At 36.8% G+C, this 22,584-nt stretch overlaps 1 protein-coding gene and 1 pseudogene across 1 annotated transcript; both read right to left on the reverse strand.

Moving 5' to 3' along the window:
• Positions 1 to 773: 773 nt before the first annotated feature.
• Positions 774 to 22,365, reverse strand: LOC146449748 (WD repeat-containing protein 44-like). The gene is made up of 22 exons (XM_085101606.1): positions 22,157 to 22,365; positions 21,799 to 21,829; positions 19,970 to 20,497; positions 17,725 to 18,195; positions 17,014 to 17,150; positions 16,281 to 16,343; positions 16,102 to 16,160; positions 15,604 to 15,671; positions 15,422 to 15,499; positions 13,405 to 13,449; positions 13,236 to 13,262; positions 12,604 to 12,670; positions 12,365 to 12,489; positions 8,452 to 8,562; positions 7,820 to 7,860; positions 6,764 to 6,845; positions 5,166 to 5,265; positions 4,779 to 4,873; positions 4,568 to 4,669; positions 3,876 to 3,991; positions 3,110 to 3,228; positions 774 to 2,302 (listed from the first exon to the last, which is right to left on the reverse strand). Exons 1-22 carry the CDS (start codon positions 22,240 to 22,242, stop codon positions 2,157 to 2,159), a joined length of 2,697 nt encoding a protein of 898 aa, XP_084957732.1. The 5' UTR covers positions 22,243 to 22,365; the 3' UTR covers positions 774 to 2,156.
• On the reverse strand, positions 8,572 to 11,628 carry LOC146449749 (uncharacterized; annotated as a pseudogene).
• Positions 22,366 to 22,584: the final 219 nt, after the last annotated feature.

Genomic DNA, 22,584 nt, shown 5'->3' on the forward strand with positions numbered 1-22,584 from the left:
TAATAATAATAATAATAATAATAATAATAATAAAAATAATAATAATAATAATAACAATAATAACAATAATAATAATAATAATAAAAATAATAATAATAATAATTATTATTATTTTCCATTCGATCGGGATTTCCATCCACGTGGTTCTGTGTTAAGTTTAGGTTGAGCTATGATCATTATTTTAAGAGCATTTAAACGGAAGAGTTGAATGACTGTCGCTCTCCCCCTCCCCACCTGTCACCCACCATAAATTTAATTTTGCCATTATTGTGGCTCTGCAGATGACTATCAATCATCCTATCAATTTTTATTTGCCCATAAAGATATTTTGTACGTTTACAACGATATAGTCTATGGTAATTATTCCTTACGGAGCAGGAGCTCTCTACAAACCCTTGTGGGCTTAAAGGGGAGAGCATCTATTACAATATTTGTGCTGCATTATTTATAATCGATAATTTAGGTCTGTATTGAAAAGCTAAGACAATATATATATATTTTGACAACTAATCAATTTTAATCATAATACTTCTTAATTTTCTTCTTAAAGGTGTAAATTGAATTGGCGCTTTTAAAAGCTGTCGGAAGGTTGTTTCATATTTGACGCCCCTTAAATATTACAGTAGATTTCCTATAATGACATGATGTGAAATAAAGAGGATGGTAACTAATTTTGAATGCAGACTATGCTCTGTGGTTGTCATGTTTGAAATGGTGTGTGAGAAATAGGTGTGAAAATGTAGGAAGTGGAGAAGAGAAGAAACTGATAAACGTTATTTTTGTAAAACCTTTAATTGCATTAACCTTAGGCAGACTCACACGGATGATTTCATACATTCACAATAAAAGGCCAACAAGGTCACACAAGAATAATTCTTATTTAAATAGATTCACTCCACCAATTGGAAACTAGGACTACTTACTTTTAATTGTATCTTTGCATTCTATCCTTAACTTAATTGTTCAGATGGATGTTAAGTAACCTTTTATAATTTCACGGGTACTTAAAATTCTCCAAGAAATTTCAACATCTGGCCCCCCGCTGTACAATAAGTGGATAACGTAGTGGATCAGTCGCTACCAGAGGGTGCATTGGAGTATATTCGCTCCAATTCCCGAAACCGAACGCTGTCAGAGAACAAAAAACCCTCGTGTAACGCGAACAGTTTCCTGATGTTACCGTCCAATCAAATTGCACGAGCACTTCGAAGGTAAGCTACTCGACACTTTACTGAGCACTGAATATTCCTCCAAAAACAAATGACATTATGCAATTAGTTGATAAAGTTACTTACCATAACTGATCTAATAAGCGCTTGTGGTATTAATTTCTTCCTTGTTTGGGGGGCATTTAGTAAAAAATTTGTCATTTCCCATGAGAAAAATTTCTGCCGAGCACAAGAAATGAAGTACGTGCTCCACTCTCTTAATGATTTTTCAACAACCTACTACGTAAATTAACTTGATCCATGATGGAGTAGACGCATTTTTAAACATTTAACTTTGAAGCGCTTTCTAAGCCTGCATACGTTTTACAGAGCTAAGCTTCAGCGCATGCTCACTTGGAGTAATTAAGGTGAAGACCCAAGCCCACTGACTGTTTGGCTGGCCTCCATATCAATATTTATATACTGTCACTAGTCACATCTGTGGTGCAGCTGTCTTGCCACAGATTTTCCCTGTCAACTTCACCGCAAAAAAACGCCCGCATTCTTTGCATTCAAAGCTGAAACGAGACTTACTCGTGGAAGATAGGTTCACTGTAGCAACGTATAACATACACTAAGCTTATTGACATAGCAATGCTCTTCTACTTCTGACTATGGAAAAGTAGCAACAGTCCAATACAGCTTCTCTCACAAACGTTACAAAAACCACAAAGCTTTAGTTCATGGCATTCTGTAGGTAACCTTTCTCCACAAAGCCAACCTTTGAGAAGTGTGTTATATGGTTCAAACGAAAGTGGGAAGTGATTATTATACAGTACTTTGCTGCAGTACTGCTTGTCTGCCAGTTTTTCCAAAACAATATTGCCCTGATTCTTTTTTAGGCAAACTTTGAAGCGAAAGGAGGCCTTACACCGGTTTCGTTTTGGTTGTCAAATGGGATCATCAAGAAGACTCCTTGGGTGTGTTTCAGGCACAAACATCCGAGTGTTATCTGTTAACAAAAAGCTTGATGGCGCCACTCCAGTCAGCAGTCACCAGCACCTCTGTGGTGACAAGTTGGCAGCTTGAGTCTGGTGGAACAATTAACCAGGGGACTGGGGCAAACATTGCGGCTGTAACCACAACTGCGTGGGCTTGGGAAAGAAGGAAACGAGCATATAGTTAGTATGGGGAATTTACTTACAGTAACAGATCAAGAGGTTAGTCTCTTGGGCTTTGACGTTAGAGTAAGTTTTCTGTTCTCTTGTTAAAGAGCTTTGGCAATGGTAATTTGAAGTTTTAGTTTAAAATGTTGAATGAAAGATTTTACAGCAACCTACAAAGATGAAGTAAAATCCAGAAATGAAAACGGGTACTAATCCTGGATTAAATTAATGGCCGAGACACACGGTGCAACATTCCGTGGAACCCCGCGAAAACACAGTTCCTGAAAACTGAATCATTCTACTTCAGAATTGTACCCAATATGGAGTACAACAATTCCTGCGGCAGACACACGGCGTGTCGTGCAATGTTGGAAGAGGTGTTGAACCGCGTCTTCAGCGATTTCCTCTTTACATGTCTTCTTCAAAATGTTTGATATTAATACGCAAAATACCACGTTGATTTCTCCTAACATAGTAACTATGCCCCTAATAAGCCGTGACTTGTTGAATACCATGGTAAGTGAGCACAGTTTACTAGCAGTATGACAGAACTGACCATGTTTCCCTTTACCACAACACTGGGCATTTTCAACATTGCTCGTCCTAACAGTGTGATGCACAAGTGTGACTCACGTGCACCACAAATAACCAGTCTCTGTTATCTCGGTGGCCAGAGCATCCTAACTCAAACGTCACGGTAAAGGGTAGAAGTTTGTTCCCATTGGGACTAAGATTTTACCTTGTATCATGGTTACAAGCAGTTATCTTACCGACCGAGCACTTTTACTTTCTTACCAGAAAAACTCTCGTAAAACTCGTTTTTGTCTCTTCTAGAAGACGGAAATCCGTGTTGAGTTCTCCAAATGTAAACAAAATGATCCTCTGAACCACATATTATGTATTGACCGTCATGACTGAAATAAAACAACCAGTGAAGTAATCAGTGAAATAAACACCTTTAAGATCATCACAAGAAAAGATGACAGCAGAATTCTGCAACCCTTTATCAAACTTGCAGTTCTTTGCATCAAATTACTTTACGCCCCTTTACCTCAATAAAATGGCAAGACCTTGCCATGATACCAGACAGCAGAAGAATTTTCATTGTTATGCTGTACGTCTATGGCACAGGCGGAGATTTTAAGATATGGGCAAAAATAATTTTTATGCATATGAAGAAGTGCATCAGGATGGAGGTTTCCGACGCTCAAGAGAGGTGAAAGGGGCAAAAGGGAAACTCTGAACAGACCTCTCGGGGCATGAACGCATAAGAGAACGATTATAAGTGTGGAGGGCGTATAAATACTATGCTCAATACCTATGTGTATTACGAAGGTCTCAAGAGGAAAAGTGTGTTAATTTATGCAACGCGCGAGGCCATTTCGGCACAATCATATCAATATAATATTTCCACCTTAGCACTGATGAACTGATGAGAGGCCCAGTGAGTTTGAAATGGATATTTTTACGACCATCTTTAGTATTAATGTAACTAAAAGAAACAAGTTCTTCGTTTATTATGATGCACTTAAAACACAGAAAGAACATTCATGGTACTTACCTAAAGCTTGCCTTAATCTGACTGCTGGTATTCACACAACCCTTGTACTTGCAGTAAAGTGAGTTGTCTTTGAGATCATAAAGTCTTATCCGAGAATCATTTGATGTAATTAAAACCTAAGTGAGGAAAAACACAGTTAAGTAAAAGTAAACTTACAACAAACTTTTTGAATGATAAGACATACAGAAGGCATTTCAATTCCCCCAAAGTGCTACCAGTGACTTTCAATGACCTTGAGTAAACAGGTTGGAATCAAACTACCTCAAAAACTACTCATCATAAGGAGCTAACATTAATGGCAAAAGAATTTGGTGCGAAGAGAGGTGGTCACTAATAAGAGGTCAATGATTGTAATGATAATGACGACAATAAATTTATTGACATCTAAAAGGTCCATGAGGTCCATCCTAAGAGGTCCAGGATTGTGATGATTATGATGACAATAAATTTATTAACATCCAAAAGATCGTATGAAAGAAGTGGTCACCTATGAAGGCGAGTACTCAAATTGCTATTATATACATAAACAATCAAGGACTAAGAAAATGTTGAGCTGCAAAATGAATAGCCTCGCAGTCCCTTTTAGGGAAGTTGTATTACCCTCTTCCAGAAAGGTTAACACAACCCCCATTAAAATGACTGCATGGGAGGGTAAAAAGTGAAAGACAAACAAAACACTGTACTTAGTTCACCTTATCTTCTCCAGGCATGGGTTCAATACCACTTATCTTGCGTCCACGAGCCTTCTTGTTTCTCAAGGGTCGCACTTGCCACTGAGTATGATACTTGAGTCTCTGAAAACAAAATAGAGAGAAGGATTCAGATAGAATGATTTACCTGACCCCAGGAGTCTGCTAATCAACAAGTTGCTCAAAACAGTGAATGTGGTATGCCTTCTGTTACCTCTGTTTCATAGAAGATGCAGCGTCCATCATAAGTACCCACTGCAGCAAACTTTCCATTTAAACAGAAATTAGCTGCAGTAATTAGATTACTTCCTATCAAACAAAAACAAAAGAACAGGAGGTCACGAGAGTTTCAGTTTATTGAATGCTACTAATGAGGTGAACAAAAACAAACTTGCACTTACTACCATTTATAGTTCCCATATCCTATCACTTTTGCCTATTGCACCCTTTCCTGGGATTTTTGTCACAAGTTCTCTTATAAGTAGCTTTCCAATCGTTACAAAATTCATTTCAAAGTTATAAAGCAGTTGTGAGCAAGTGAGCCACTGTCACTTGTTGTTTACCAAAGAGTAGTTGACAGGTTAGTAATGACTTTAGTTACCAGTTCCTTCCACTTCATTCCAGAGAGCCACCTTCTTGTCTGGAATATTCCATAATCGGATTTTACCATCCAGTGAGCCACTTAAGAAGTACCGATCATCCTGCAACGCACGGCACCAATGCCATTAGTTACCCAAAATTATTACAGTGTGACTACTTGACCCCGGCCACTTGGTAGAAAGTCAATTAATCACAACATTTTGAGAAAACAAAAGATCTGGAAGTTGTTGGTAAATAGACCAATAACATTGTAGTCTCTAGAACAAAACATTTGCTAATGAATTTTCCAAACTTGTACAGTCTGTAAATAAAAACATTCATTCGAGTGCAACGTAAGGACTCTCACTGACCAATCAGAAAATGAGACAATTTCCTGAGGGGTCCACAAGTTCACAGTTGTTTCGAACTTTGTCGCAGATGTATTGTTTAACTACTTGAATCTTTTTGGTCCGTTAACCAACGACATCAGAATTCTTTGTTTTCAAAAAACAAGGTGATTGATTAACTTTCTTCTAAGTGGTATAGTTCAAGTACTCACACTGTAAAGGCAGCCCCAAAGTAGCCATGAAAAGTAAAAACAAAAACTGGATTCTTTAGACAAAAAAATGATTTTCTATTCATTTAAAGGATGGTGCCTCAATCTGTTACTGTGCATACATTCTGTGCATCTTAACAAGGTCTGAGAAACTTGGGTTTCTTTTAAAAGAACAAAGGTATTTTTGCATGGTTTATAACTATGCAGGAAAAGCCAGCCTTACTTAATACTAAGGGCTACTGGAATCTGAAAAGAAAATTGCATTTTGCAGCTAATTCAGCTTCAATAAGGAAAGAAATTGCCATAAATGGTTCTATTTTTTAAAGTTGTTTTAGAATTAATGTTACGTGAATATCTCCGATAAACACATGGTTTCCCCCAATTTTCTTTTTGGATTTGAAAAGCGCTTGCTAAGATCTACTTTTCCCATAGTCACAAACTGTGCGAAAATATCTATATTAGGAGGCAATTCCCTTAAGCTGTAGTTAACACTTCTCACTATGTTAAGGTGGTCTATGTAATGAAACAATATTTTAATGGTACAGTATTTACCCGACCAGAGAGTGGAGACTCTCTCTTTTATCCCCCAGTCCAGACTTGCCACTATCAGTTGAAGTCCTGTACCATTAATTTGTGAATCTTTATTCAATTTAACATCTCTGCTGTCCTCCAGTCAAGCCCCTCCACTAAGCTACTATTAATGCCATTTCATATTACTCTACCTTGGCATTGCATGGCTTGGCTAGATCATTGCCCATGAAATTTAATGTACCACTCAATTTGGGATAATTTATTGTTTGATTGATTAATTTATTGTATGATTGGAATCAGTACAATCACAAATTTTGTGGTTGCTTATACATGTACTTGGGCTCACCTCTTATTTTGGTAGATAAGGGGGAATGTCTGCTACCATTGAAACCATAGTGCCCTGTTTAGTGGCTACAGTTTACCAAACCACATTTGTCTGGTATTCTGACTTTGTCACTTTTGGCTAAATTCCCAAACCTTGCAAGTAATTTACACCTCTATTTGAGTAAGTGTACACAAAACTAATGGCTTACCCTTGGATGAAAACATATAGCTGTAACAAAGTCAATGTGCTGAAAACAGCACAAACATTCAGATCTAGAAATGTGCCATAACCTGAAGAGATAAAAAGTACATGAATCGTTTTCAAGCAGGATTTACTTTGTATACAGATTATCATCATCATCATCATCATCATCATCATCATTATCAAAACTGAACATACAGTCGGACTCAATAGTGGCAAAGTTTTCAGTGTAAATTCTGCACTGTCAATAACTAACACCTTGAACACTTCAATATATTTTGACACTTTTTCCGGCATAAATTACTTCACCAACTGTCATTTTTATAACCTTGAAAATAAAGTCATGATGACTTCAAAACATTTGGTTTTCTCCTTTACTTTGAATTCTTTATTTTCATTATTAATAGGCCTTATCACGGTTTTCGACGCCATTTTGACGGGTAGGCAAACAGGCTTGAAATAACAGTGTTTGTATGGAAATCCGATGTCAAACAATTTTCATAAAACATCGCTTCTAAAAAATTCATGAATTGGAAACTTTTGGCACTAGAAAGAGGATTTTAAGAACAAAATTAGAGGGATGTAGCTGTGACAGAAAGTGTCCAGTCGTGTTTTGAACTCTCCATACATTTGTCTGTATAGCGAACCAGCCGTGAGCTGCAACTAAAAATAGTTCGCGGGAAAAAATACAGGGAAATGTATGGAAAGTTCACAACACGACTGGACGCTTTCTGTCACAGCTACATCCCTCCAATTTTGTTCCTAAAATCCTTTTCCTAGCGCCAAAAGTTTCCAATTCATGAATTTTTCAGAAGTGACGTTTTATGAAAATTATTTGACATCAGATTTCCATACAAACACTGTTATTTCAAGCCTGTTTGCCTACCCGTCAAAATGGCGTAGAAAACCGTGATAAGGCCTATTGTATTTCATAAATTATGCTAGATCTTATCAGAATCATCATTATCATTAATAATAATAACTGTTATTCATTTTATTTTTAGTACATTTATCAGCAAGCTAAAAGAACAATAATTATAATAATAATTATTTCAATTAATACCTCACTGTCTTATCCATTGAAGAAGACAACAGGAAGTAATTCTGAAAAAAAAAAAAAAAAAAAAAAGAAAACACTATTACTAAAAGCTAACTCCAGGGATCTGAACGTTTCAATGTGCTAGGTTTCAAAATTATTAAAAATAAAATTTCTCGTGACAGGCAGTACTAGTTCGTAATTAAAATAGTTTTTTGGGCCCAAAATTCTTTCAGGAGTTTAAGAAAGCATGTCTGGAAACAGTTAAAAAATGTATCATTTTGTAAAACTGACTAAAGGAAGTAAACTTAATAATTATTGGAAGTAACACTTGCACAGGTTTTTATGTAATGCAAAGCAAAGCCAGAAAAATTTAGAGCAAACATTATCTTTCAAATTTGCTCTCTTAATCCCCAAATTTTCCACACAACTCCTGTTTTTTCACACTATCATGTTTCCACCAATAGCATAGCTCCACTGATCATACTAATTTTACACAGCACACAAACCACAATTCCTTGGTATGCTCCCACAAAGAGCTAGCCAGCTTTTTAATCTTTTCACGTAGGCCAATTTACCTAATCAATTCTGTTGACAAAAACAAAATTTTGTATTACCAGCAGAAAGCATTTGACCATGTCATATGTTTATGCTCATACCTTTGACCAAGACAGATCCAAGACATCACCAGTGTGTCCACAGTAGGTACACAGAGGAGTTTTTACATAAGGGCCCAGGTCCTCCTCAACAGTGGCCTCTGCTGCAGGTTCCTGAAACACAAGTAACCATGAACTGTTAAGAAGATTGGGCTTCACAAATAGGGCACATCAGGTAACTATGACCAGCTATTTGCCTGGTTTTCTACCAAAGGTGTTTTAGTGTTGAGCAATGTTTGCACAGTACAAGGTTTTTTAAAAAAAGTGTCCTGGGACCCTCAGCTTCAAAATTTTAGTCCTGCACAATTTTTAAGCATCCTCATAAATTTACTGCCTGGGAAAACAAGTTGTGTTGTTCTTAATTTAGAATTATGTCACAAAATGATACAAATGATTAAAATGCATGACATATTTCACAAACAATAGTTTAATCACTGCAAGAGACCCGATGTAACTGCCACTTATATCTCATTTAATTACGCAAGAAAACGTGCTGTTGCAAAATAAATATTTAATTTTGGCAGATTGCAATAGTTACATGTAGGGGTTGGGATTTACAATACTTGTGATTGCGAGGAAAGTAATAGTACTTTGGCTCTAATTCACTTCCTCCGCTTCTTTTTTGGAGAAAGGTTTGCTGCTTGAGCGTAATCAAATTCTGTGGAGTCTGAACCTTCAATTGAAATTTGAAACATGGAGTGAGAGCTTCATAGGATAGCCGGTTGTGGAGCTTGCTTTTGATCCGGTTCTGAGTAGAAAAACTCTGCTCACAGGGAACGCTTGACACTGGTATTGATAATGCCACTGTCCCAAGGGTGTAAAATGCCAGGAAAATGTCTTTGTGATTCTGCAAGATTAGTAGACTGAAACCCCTGTGTGAGTTAATCAAGAACTTGAATTCCATGAAGTCTCGCCTTGCCTCAGTTGCATCAATAAGAGGTGCCACTTCCCTATCTGCTACTTGTTTTGCCGTTCTGCAAGGCTCAAAAACAGTGTTGAGAGAGTCTGCTGCAGATCTGGGTAGCAGTTGTGGATTTAGTATGACATCAAGAGAGGTCAATGCATTTAAAGCATCTTTAGGGAATCTTTTATTAAGGTTGTCAATAAGAACTTGAATGAACTGTTTGCCATGGCAGAAAAACTGAACCTTCTAACCATCAGTCGCTGTCAAGGGTTGATCCATGTATGACCCACCAGCAACAGCACTAACCAGCTTTTTAAGACAGGGCAATGAACTGTCCTCAGGGTCTCATTGTCCAGTTGCTGTTTGACTTGTTGTAGAGACTGGATTGTTGACTGAATCATAGGTTTAACCACTGACAAATTTACCTCACCCTTCTGAAAATAGCGGCTTAACTTTGTTAAGAGGGGTAGCACATCCATTAACGGGCTTGCAATGGCAAAAAATTCAAATGTTTTTGACATCCCTAGCGATACCTCTTGCTGCTGTGTTATTTCGGGCAGTGTTCTCATGCTCCAGAGATGTAATCAAGGCTGGCCAGCATCTGTAAATAGCTTCAACAGCCTGGTGAAGAGACAACCAGTGCACAGGTGTTGGTTGCTATAGTTTTACTGCATTAAGATTTAAGAACTTCTTCAATTTCTCTAGGAGTATTATAGCACACAGGGGCATCGTTGTAGAACTTATAAACACTAGCTACAGTTTCCTGAATGTTCTTGACTGCATTTACATGATTGGCAGCTTGTGACAAAGCCAGGGCAAGTCGGTGTGCTATACAGTGGACATGCACCATGAAGCACTCAATGGGGAAGCAGCTTTGATCTTCACTACCATCTAATGTGACAACCTATCATCATATTAGCTCCATCACTCCCAAAACCAATGACTTTTGAAACACTGACAGACTTCTCACTGAGGTATGCAGTGATAGCTTCATAAATTGTTTCAGTTTCGCCATCCTCCACAGCTAGGTTATAAAGAAACTTTGTGACCACTTCCCCATTAACAAGGACTCTTGCATACAACACCAGTCGCTTAAGGTGTCTGAACACACTTTGGGCGCGCTTTACAAGTTCAGTTAATGACGGTATCAAGCGCACGCTCGGGTTTGTGGTAAGCAAATACGGCATCTAGCGATAAAGTGATCCCTCAATTTTATATCAGTGGATCACAAAGTTGAGTTTTGTTATTAAAATAAACCAGTTTCTCGTTTGCAAAACTTTTTTGTTTTATCACCGAGTGAAGAAAGTGAGGTCAGGAAGAGCTAAGCCTTTTTGTAAGTTTTACTTCTTTGCTGTGAAAACCGAATTAAAAGCCATGCATGCACATTCGACCAAAAAGTTGTGACTAGTTGTTTTAGTGGAAAAGAACTGTTTTCTAAGGAAATGCTTCTTAGAATTCCGTGAAATTTTATGCAACAGTGGTTCTCTAAAAGAGTAACTCGCCTACAAACAGAAACCAAATCTTATCTTCACAAAACATTATCTTCACAAAACATTTAAGTGCAAAACTAACATATTTTATGGGAGAGATCTCTCTGTCAAAATTACACGGAAGCAGTGTCACCATGTCAGTATTTCATGAGTTTTCCTGGAGACAAAATAATGGACAAAATCTAACGGGTGCATTTTCTTAAAATAAAGGAAACCTGTTATTTGTGGAGGGTTAATGGTCCGCTGCGCTGTCATGGCAGTGGTACCTAATTCAACAACAGGTAACAAAGTACATTCCTTTCAAGTTAATTTTGCACCATGCTAATTTTGTGCACCCAGAAGTATGTGGTTTGCAAATAACGTTTACCAACACCTGTATACTAGAAAACTGTGTTCCTCCACCTTAAGAACAGCGATGTTGAAGCTTTCATCACACAGTAAACCTATAAAAGGGCTACCTTGTAATATTCTTTTAAAAGGTTTCCTTCAATCATGTCCGACAGAACATTTCTTGATGAGAACTATGATGGGTGTAGGTTTTGTTCATTGAAATCACGGGACACTGGTTTTCAGCTTGAAGATGCACAAGCGCTTCATATTTACTGGAAGCAACTTCCGCCTTGCGCAACGAATACATAATTCTCAATTGTACAATCAAGCTTTCCTTGAAAACTTCTGCAGCTTTCTCACTTGCCTTTCAGAAATCTGCCGCCATTGCATCCATTTTTCCCGCCTTGACATGTCCTTGACATGAATCACCTTGACATACAAGATTTGATCGCACATCTGTAAATGGCAATTTTACTTTGTGTTTCATACAAATTCTGCACAGCATATGACAGGAATTGGAATTAAAGCCCTCTTCATCAGTTCCGGGGACAGTATATAACCAGTTAAATTCGGTAAGGCACTTCATCTGAAATCTTCGTTCTTTGTTTCCACTGCCCGTCTTTCCCTCTGGGTTTCTGTCTTCTTCACTTTTCTTACTCTTTTGGTGAAGCTTCTGACTCTTTCTCTATTGGACGTTTCCTGTTTCCACCCGCAAACTATTCAAATAATGTTTTATTCTGCCCTGAACTCACCATGTTTATGCTAGTGATGGCGTCTTCATGAAAAATAAAAGGGCGCGAAAAAGAAAAAAGAAAAAGTCTGGTACCAATCTATTTTGACTGCCACATTGAATTGTATGTATGTGTCTTCAATCACTTACTTTCCTTCTCTTGGATTAAAGTTATGTCCTTTAGGGTAAGATTGTTTTTGTACAATTTGGTAACTTAATATTTATTTTTCTTTCATATTTTCTTCTGCGTTTTTATTTTCATTTGAGTTTAACTTAATTCTGTATGTCCCAAGGATGTAACGGGCCTTATGTTTGCACGTCCCAAGAACGTTTTATGCGTATGTACACATGATTTGTGCATAAACGTGAACACTGGTGTCAAGCAAATACATCCTCAGGTAAATTGCTTAAAAAGTGCACTACACTTTCACATTATTTTGAAGAAGAGAATACAAGACTGACCTCATTCTCGTCCTTTCCTGTTTTCCCTTCCACTTCATCTCCTATGCTTTCTTCATTTGATCTTAACGTCTCTTCCCCTTCTGTGAATTCTGAATTTTCTTCAACGTTAGATGATGAACTGCCACCTTAAAAAAATCATTTGGCAATAACAACAAATATCTCACCAAACATGTTTTACTCCACTTAAAAGTTGATTTCCAAATAGCACAACCTACCTACATGCATCAAAAAAGTCTTACCTGTTTTAGAAAATTTTGCTCTCATTTCCTCAAAATAACTCTGCGATTCTTTTAGTACCCAAACTCTCTAAATGAACATAAAAGGTATGTCAAGGCTAAGTCTCAATTATATTTCAAGCAATAAAATAGGTTTACTACTAGCACTGAGAAACACTGAACAGAAAAAGAACCCTGGTAATAGTCTATTTCACCTCATACAAGTTTTGAGTAGGTGGGGTGGACTGATAGCAGCCGCTTCAGGTGCCATTACCATGCAATCACCTGTTCTCATCCTCCCCTCCCCCCTACCTCTATTTAACAATTAGACGGCGAGCTGGATGTTTCTATCGGCTGATAGTTGGCGAGGGGCGAAGCCCCGAGCCAACTATCAAAGGCGATAGAAACCGAGAGCGAGCTGTCTAATTGTTTTAGCATACCTCAGTGATCGATCTATGAAGCAAAAAAATATTTTTATTTCATAAATTTTGATATATTTGTGCAATGATGCATGCTAAATCGCGTGCGCTCTGACAAACTGCCGTCTATCGATCGATAGACGGCACTTGTGTAGCCAATCAGATTGCGTGTTACGCGATAGTCGGTCACTGAGGTATGCTAATAATAATTATTGTATTACCATTACAATAACCTACCACCATGTGGTCTTGACCTGCAGTGGCCTAAGAAAAATAACAGGAAACACAAGATAAAGTTACTATAACAGCACATTCGAACAGATTTTGAATTTCCTGATCAAATTAATGTTTGATTGCCTTGTCCTTTGGAAAGAACTTGTTAACAACTACTGTAAAGTTTACTTACCATTAGTCTACCACAGAGAGTAAATTTAATTGTCCAAACAGCCCCCTAACAAAAAAACAAAAAACAAAACAAAAAAACAAGTTAGTGAAACTGCAGATGACAAGTCTGGCTAGTGAGCCAAAAAGTTAATCTTGAGCCCTGCTTAAGGTATCAGCCACCCTTCAGGACCGTCTGCGCGCGGATCGCTGTAGCGTTAGTTGTTTTTATAAAAACCCCTATAAACCATATATTTTTTAAAAGCTTAATAATTCCAGATTAAGGATTTGAACTAACAAAAACTATTTACTCATGTGTTTCGAAATTGGAACGCTTTGTGTAAAAGTACACGTCTCTGTAAATCATGTTCCACTCCCGCCGGAAATAAACGGAAGAAAACAATTAACACCGCATTCGCCTCTCAACATGTTCCACTAAAAAACCATGTCTCAGATTTTTGACAAGTGCGTTTGTTTCTCTTTTATTACCAAATGAAGTTGGGGAAGGCAATAAGTCAACACTCCCTGTGAAAAAAAAGCTCTAGCTTTAAAATCACAAGGAGTATTAAAATTCGCAGACACGGTTTTGTAGAAGAGATATATGGCATCACTCTGGCCAAATTTTAGCGAAATTGATTGAAAGGCTGCCGACTTGGAGTTCAAAATGTACGAGCTGATCGGCAAAATTTGCGTTCGCAGATAAAATGGAAAATACATTTTTGGCGGCATCCTACCTGGAATGAGATTATAACACCTAAATGTTTATTCTGACTGATATCAGAGAGGGATCAATTTTCTCTAACAATAGGACTTTGACAGGTAACATGTAACAGGAAAACACTTTCGCGGAAGGCAGCGGGAAATATAAATTATTTTGCTTCCAGTCAGTTCAATTACACCGCGTGTGGACAAAAGACAAAATTTGTTGAGGTAAGTGAACGTACATGCATAGTAATCGTTTAATTTACAAACAACAATACGGTTTTCATGTAGCAATAAAAATATATTGTGTTTATTTCTTGAAATGTTGGCTACAGTAGGTTGGTAAAGATGCCGAAAACCAGTGCCAAATCAACACGAACGAAAGCAAAGCTGCCGATTGCTCGAAGGCCAAGAACTGAGGCCTGGTCTACTTCAAACGCTCTGCTCTTCTCGGAAGAATTAAAAACAGAATTTGTCTTGTGCGACGGACAGCTTTTATTCTCGCACTGGATTCTCTAGGTAGAACCAAGTCCATGCTTAGTCGCTGCATCTTCCATGACTTGGACTCTTCCCTGGCAAAATCGACAAGAAACAGACTCGTCCAGTTTCTCAAGCAGCTTTTCGCTCGATGCAATGGCTCGACCGCTTATTGTTTTCCACGTTCCATCAGCAGATGGGGTCGTTGAGCTTAATTGGCTTTCTTCTTCTGTCTCTTCTAGCTGGATTTGGGAGCGGCTTGCATTCGCAGCAACTGTAGCATTTTTGTTTTTCCAACTACTCCAGCCACTTCTCTTGACGATAAACTGAGCCTTTGTCGCTCTCTGCCAATTTTGCGGCCCATTGTTTGTCAAACTCGCTCTTCGATTTCTTTTTCGTTCTCGGTTTCGATGACGAAAACGGACACGACCTTTTCTTTTTTTTGGCGGCATTTTCACCGAAGCAAACGCTAAATATCCACGGAGAATACTGAAGGCTATAAACAACACGAAGACAAATTATTCGCACGTGTTGTCTTGAAGCACGCACTCGGTATCACGTTACTAGTTCACAGACAAGTTAGTTGATATGTGACACGGGTATGACAAATTTTGTCAACGATCAATTAACATAATTAACTAGAAAAAATCTTTTACCTTCGATATCTTTCGACAGAAATAATATTTTCTTCTGATTTTTTTTTTAAAAGAAAGCTCTCAAGCATATCTCTTTGAAAACGTTGAAACCTCAAATATGGCAGCAATCCGCGCGCGGACTGTCCTGAAGGGTGGCTGATACCTTAATATAAATACAAAAGACCAACTTTTTTGCTCTTTGATTAATGTTTCTTTTTAAGTACACACCACATGTTCTCCACTAAGGTCTTGTAAAATTCTCAATTTTTCAAACTCTGGTGGACCTTTCCCATGGCCTGATTTGATCTGAAAGCAATTCATAAGAAAAACTTGTTACTGCATTTGTTTGCCTTTGATTTTGTACAGAATTTCCCTCAGCTTGGATAACAGTTTTATAACAGTTTACTGACCTTGATAAGTGGAGTAGGTGAGTCTTGGGGAGTCTCCTCATCACTTGAAGAGCTGTCTTCTTTACGTACTGTTGCAAAATAATTACAACAAAAACAATGTTGAAGGATTCTCTCTTGTACCTGTACATTAAGTTCTATTTGTGAATGATACATGTATACTGTTCAAAACTTACTGAACAACAAAATTTTGAAAGTAATCAGTGTCTCACTGTTTCTAAAAGTTATTCTGTGTTTGAGGAAATCTCAGTATTATTATACATGTATTCTTTTAATTAACTAAAATGAGGGTTGGAGCTGAAATGGCCATCTTATTACTCATCACATGCAGTGAGTGATATTAAATTCTATACTCTTCCCCCTCCTCCTAAACTATAATTAAACAAAATATCATCCATCACAATTGCATTTCAAATGAGTCACAATCATGTTGAACTGATACAAAGTTCTTATGAATCATTAAACACACAGACAGAGGGAAAACTACTGACATTTACCAACCTTTAACAGGTTTATCTGCCTTCTTAACTTTTTTTCCAAAGAATTTCTTGAGCTTTTTCCTGTAAAAGGTTTGTCAAAAACAAGCAACTCGTTTTTTTTTTTAAGAAAAGTGCACAAATTCACTGATTGAGAAGTATGATGACCAATATAAGCAGATAAACACAGGAATCACAATTTACGTTTTCTTGGCAACTTTGCGTTCTAGTCCATCTTCTTGATCTTGACTTGCAAGGTCTGGATTGCTTAAAAACAAAAAAAACAAGTCAAATGATTTTTAAAAAAGTGATGGCCTGTCATCAAGAATTTATTGTAAATTTCATCATATGACCAATTCAAAACTGTTCAATTTAGAAGGCATGATTATGAGAACAAGCTGTGATTATTTCTGAAGTAAAATTAATTAATATGTTGCTTGCTTTCACTGTATAATTTCAAGTCAAAATTTAGATCATTGACACGACTGGAAGAAAATCATTTCAAATAGCATTACACAGGGCTGTACCTGTTTCTAGCAGGCTGTAGACCTATTTCTGCCCCCCCCCCCCCCCAACTAATGGGGAATTTCACTATAGTTAAATGTGATAAGAGCACACGTAGGCTCGTATAGGTCACATGGTCACACTTTTCACTCATCCTTGTAAGTGTGTAATTATGTGTTAATTTCTACTCTTTACCCACTCTTTCAGTTGGATAATCATGTTGGACAAACCGCAGAGTTTGCTGGTATTAATGACTTACTATTTTTCTAAGTTTTGGTTTTTGTTTAATATTTTTTCTAATTATGCATCACCAAGGCTTAAACAGTGCTACCTCTTGTTAGCCATCCCTCTTAATTTAAACAAACACTTTACATTCTAGGAGACACTTAGCTACAGGTGAATGTATACCAGACAAATGACTGTACTTTGATACCTTGAATACTCAGATGTTAATCTCATAATCTGTAAAGCCAGTGGATTTGTACATTTTGGTAACTTTTCCTCAGCAACACTCAGTGGAACAGCTTCTCCTGTATCAAGATTCTTTACCATAACCTGCTCCAAAATTTCCTTCAAAACACAACACAGATGCAGTTAATTCTCTTGATCCAAACACTCTAACTTGAGCTTCTCTCCCCGCAAATGTCCCTCTCTTATATCCAGGCACCAACTTGAAGGTCAAACTACAACCTTCACTTTGGTGGTTATAGTTCAACTGCTGCTCAAAGTGTTTTTAACACACACAAAAATATTACACAAAAGCACAGAAGGGTTGTGGCCAAAACATTAAAATTTGCTTTCTGCCTCTTGCATCAGGATGGTGTAAATCAAATTTTGGTAACTTTGTAGATAATCTAATATTTACTGTTCAAAGGGAGTACAGTTGAGTAACTGTACAGTGTTATACAATGTATCAACTTACAAACTTACCAACTTTCTCTTTAACAGAAGACTTGCATGTACTCTTTTAATATTACTGTAGCTGGTAATACCACATGACCTACATGTACAGTAGCTCCAGCTCCCCACAAGTCTCCATGTGGATCAATGGTAAGCGTATCCAACCAGATCTCTTTAAGGACAAGACACTTACTTCCTTACTGATATTTAATAGTGACTTAGTTATAAGGTGAACTGTACTCACAATGTCAGAGAGCGGCCGTCCAGAAGCTGACCTATATCGGACTAGGCCATGATGTGATCCATGTGTTTGATGCTGCATGGAATGTGTACTAGCAATAGATGTAAATGATCCTGCTTTCTCATAAATACCATTTGATATAGTGCTAGCTACACTGCCATAACTGTCTGATCTACCAAGTGAGGCAACACTGCCAGACTTCAGTTTAGTATCTAAAGTTAAAGATGTGATGACTTCTGTAGAGCTTGCTTTTTCTAAAACATTCTTCATCTCTTTGTTGTTAGAATCAACTTGAATGCTAGGGTTGTCCTTGTCATTCTCACTTGTTTCTAATTTCAGTTCTGTTATTGCACTGCTGAGAAGAGTTACTTTTGCAAAATCTTCAGCAGCACTGGTTTGCTTGTGTTCAGTTGGTGTTGAGACAGCAGAGTCTGGTCCTGGACTTTCTGAAGTTGGTGTCAATGCAGCACTCTCCTGTTAAGAAGAAATACCTCTTACTAACCGAGTTCAAGGTCTGTACTGTAAGTTACAGGCTGCGTATTTCCTATTGATTTTATGCTTGGGCCACAAATCAGTGGGAAAAAACAAGAATCCGTAACTTACAGTACAGACCCCCCCCCAAAAAAAACAAGGTTAGTAAGACATTGATTATATCTGTGAGGTTAGTCAGGCGCTTTCAAATTTAGCGGGCTATGCAGTGGAATACAGACTGCAAAATTGACCTATCACCCTGCACGTACCAACTGATAGATATAATAATAATTATTATATCTGACCCTTAAAAGTAGTATACCGTCTGCTTATTGTTGTCCTTTTACTTTGCAGTGTGCATGCACGGCGGCTATGTATGATGGGAACATTGGAATTTTCATGTTCAGGGTTTATAGCTAACTGCTAATTAAAATATTATTCAATCTTACTCATATGTAAAGGACAAAATTCTTAAGTTGCATTTTGTACAGAAAAGGTGTTTTTCATAAAACTTGCCCCAGTTTCTTCTTAGAAAAAACTGCTCAATTTATCACTGTTTTCAATAATACCTGCAAAACCAGTGTGGTGACCCCATTTTTTTCTTTTGAGGTTTAAAATTTAAGGGAAATCATATACTTATAAATGCCACATTTTTGTATCTATATTGTCAGAGCAAAAGGGCATTTTGGCATACTTACAGGAGGAACAAACTAAATGATTTTGTTGAATTTTTCAGTAATACTGGTTAGGAAATTGAGACTGAGATTTGATACTAAAAACAATTTATGCACAGTACAAATTTATATGAAGTAAACTGTGAACTATAGTCTATTCTTTTCAGAAATTAATTCCTGTTGATGACAGCTACTTTATTTGAGCCATTTTTCTCCAAAAATGCATAAATTACTATGCTTCAATTCTTCATTTCTTAAGAACAAGAATAGTGACCCATTCTTTTTATTTCAATTTTGGAGCAAACACATACACCAGGGCCCAGTTGTTCAAAGCCCAATTAAGCTAACCCTAGATAAACGAGAACTTTGATTCGAGTTTAATTACTGAACAAAAAAGATTTTTCAAAAAGATTTTTGTCCCTCAGTTTTGACGTTGAATTTTCCTTACCACTAGCTTAAAATTAGGTTTTAAAAACAATTTTAACAAGCAGGCTGGAAACCTTGGTTAACTTTTAATCGGGGATTAGCGTTAATCGGCTTTCGAACAACCGGCCCCCGTAGATTAGTAACTTGACATTTTAGCTGGACCACTGCAGATATTACAAAAACTGTCATGTGGTTACTGACTTGTACCCAGCTGATAAGTAAATGATTTTCATTTATTTATTATTTTGTTTTAATTTGGGAGTGGATGGAGATTGGATACCGCATTGAGCATACCAAGAAAAACATCTTCGTTGCCTCTTCCCATAACACCCTGAACAGCTTTTTTTCTGGTCTTCAATTTTCCCTCAACCCAAAATCAAATAAATAACAACTGTGTTTGAGTAAGGTGTAAATAGATTAGTTCATACAATAACAGAGCGCATTGTTGATGAATTACTTGCAACCAAACAAATCTGCTTAGTAGATTGTCTCAGTTCACATACATATATACACCACTAGTTAGTGATACTTGAGCTACATAAAAAATGTAGCTCTAGCACACTTGTAGAATACTACATCATTTAATGAATTATGTATTATTATTATTATTATTATTATTATTATTATTATTATTATTATTATTATTATTATTATTATTATTGATAAGTAATGCTTACATGTGTGTCTCCAGTACTTTTCTTTTTCTTTCTTTTTCTTCGGGGTGGTGCCACTGGTGGTGCACTTTCCTGCTCTATGCTCTCAACAACATCAGCTATAATTTGACTAGCATCTGTACAGGTTTTGGTTACTGAAAAGACTGTCTTTTTCTCACCACAGAGACCAGATTCCAATTGACTACCAGGCTGGTCTGGAAAGGAGTTCTCACTTGTAGCTTCACTTTCGCCTGGGTGAGTTTGGCACTTCTTGTCACTATCAACTATGGTTTCCACTCCATCAGCAACAATTTTGGAAACAACATGTTGTGAGTTATTACTACTATTGCTAAGAGATGAATCATCTAATGTACACATTCCTTGTAAATCATTGACATTTTGATTTAAAGCCATGCCATTTCCTTGAGCCTCATTGACACTGGCTTCATTGCTTTCACCACCTACTGAAATAGTTCCAGTTTTTACAAGTTGCACATCATTTCTAAAAGAACCTCCAATTTCATTATTCACAGCTGTCACTTCCTCAACATCCTGGAATGAAATAATGGAATCCAAATGTCATTGAAAGTATGTTTAATTAATAAGGATAGATTTAGATTGTACTACTTTGCAAACATGCAACAGTGTAACACATTAGCCATTAAGAGGAACTGGAGTCAGAACCTAAGATAAACTATTATAATAAATTATTATAATAAATTACATAGCTTTTCAAAGCTGAGAACTGTCATAATAATAATAAATAATAATAGTAATAAATACAATTTATAGAGCGCCAAAATCCAAATGTTCTAAGGCACTTTACAAACCTTAATTAAGGAAAACAATAAAAAATTATTAAATTAACAAATTAACAATTACAATTATTTAAAGTAAATTCAAAACTAAGATGCATCATAAGCAGAACCCATACTTGAATAAAAACGTCTTCAAGCTACTTTTAAAAAATATTAAAAGAGGCACTGCTCCTCAACTGTAATGGGAGGTCATTCCATAGCTTTGGTGCACAAACAGAAAAAGCTCTTTGACTATCACCATATGATTAATGGATGACCATCTTTTACAACAAAAGATGGAATCAAATCACAAGAGAAAAGACTTCAAAGCCACAACTGATTGAGAGAAACATGTATTGTTAGGCAACCACAATAAAAATAAAACTACCATCAACTGAACACCCCATTCTATTTCAAACCTGAGATAAAAATACTGATTCATTCCCTGATCCTTTTTCTTAGCTGTTTCTTAAAGTTTCAAAATGCATCGTGCACATTTGAAAGTGACTCTGACATCTAAATTGTCCTTGTAGTGATATGGGCTGATGCAGAATGGTAGTTGCTGACAAAAAAATTGTCAAAGTTTGCACTCTTGAATTATTTCAGTAAACAACAGATGACCAATTTGTACACAAGGTAAAAATGATGGTACCAGATTAGGTTCACCTACTAGTGAGAGTAAATATTAAATTCCTCCAGAGATCACAAATAATATTACCATAGACCTTTTTCACCAAACTTAAAGTAGTTATGATCACAATTCACTGAACAGTTAACCACAAATGTAAATTGAGGGATATGCTAGCTAGTAAATGAAAGCTTACATTACTAAGAACGTTTCAGCTAGCTACACATTTGACAAAAGGATTACATCACTTATTTAGCAAACTGTAAGAATCAGACTCAACGGGCGTGACAAGTGTAATTTGTTGAAAGTGCATGATTACAGAAAAATGCTCATCATATCCAGGATCTCATAAAAAAAATTATAAATAAGACTTAAAGTCCGACTGGGTGGCATGGATTAAAAACTGAAAAACTTAAATACCAAGCTACCTTTTGTGCAGCATTTAACTCCTTTTGTTCGCTGCAGAAAGAAACAAAATGATAACCCACAGTAAGCCACAACTGCAACTGCGACAAAAATAGAAATTAAAAGGCAATTTTTTTGGAAACTGAAAGCTTCTAGAAACGTACGTTCAATTGCTTTTATATGACTTTTTGCTTTTAATTGTCTTAAAGTAACAAAACTGCTCCACAAAATTGAGATTGAATTTTTAGAGTTCTTATTGAAAAATAGATGCCTAGAGCTGTAGGCAGAAAAGTGACGCAAATAAGCGAACAATTACGAAATTTACGACCGATTTCGTTGAAAAGTTCTATCGTACATGGAAATAATATAAATTTCACTTACCCCAGATCTGCTAAGAAAGAGCCTGATAAACTAAGTTTATCAGGGGCATCGAAAAACTCGTTGTCTGAATCACTTTCACTCTGCATCTTTCTGCAATAACAGCAGCCAATAAATTTTAATTTTATTATACCTGTCAGGTCATATATTTTGGAAAAGAAATGTTTGGAAACATTAACGCAGCCATGTTTGAACCTCACCTCTATGCTTACCCAGAACACTTCACTTTCGTCGGAAGGGCGACACTAGAACACGCAATTTGATTGGCCAATGCAACTTAGGTAAACAAACGTGTTTTCTCCCTCTGACTTCTTAGTGGACTAGTACTGGTATTATACTGAATCGCTGTTCTCATTATATCTGGGTGTTAATATATCAAGAACAAAATTACACATTTTTGTCCGAATTAGGGTCATGGTTTGGAGAACCGA

Source organism: Pavona decussata, unplaced genomic scaffold, assembly GCF_977016875.1.
Source record: "Pavona decussata unplaced genomic scaffold, jaPavDecu1.1 SCAFFOLD_602, whole genome shotgun sequence".
In the NCBI taxonomy this organism is placed as follows: domain Eukaryota; kingdom Metazoa; phylum Cnidaria; class Anthozoa; order Scleractinia; family Agariciidae; genus Pavona; species Pavona decussata.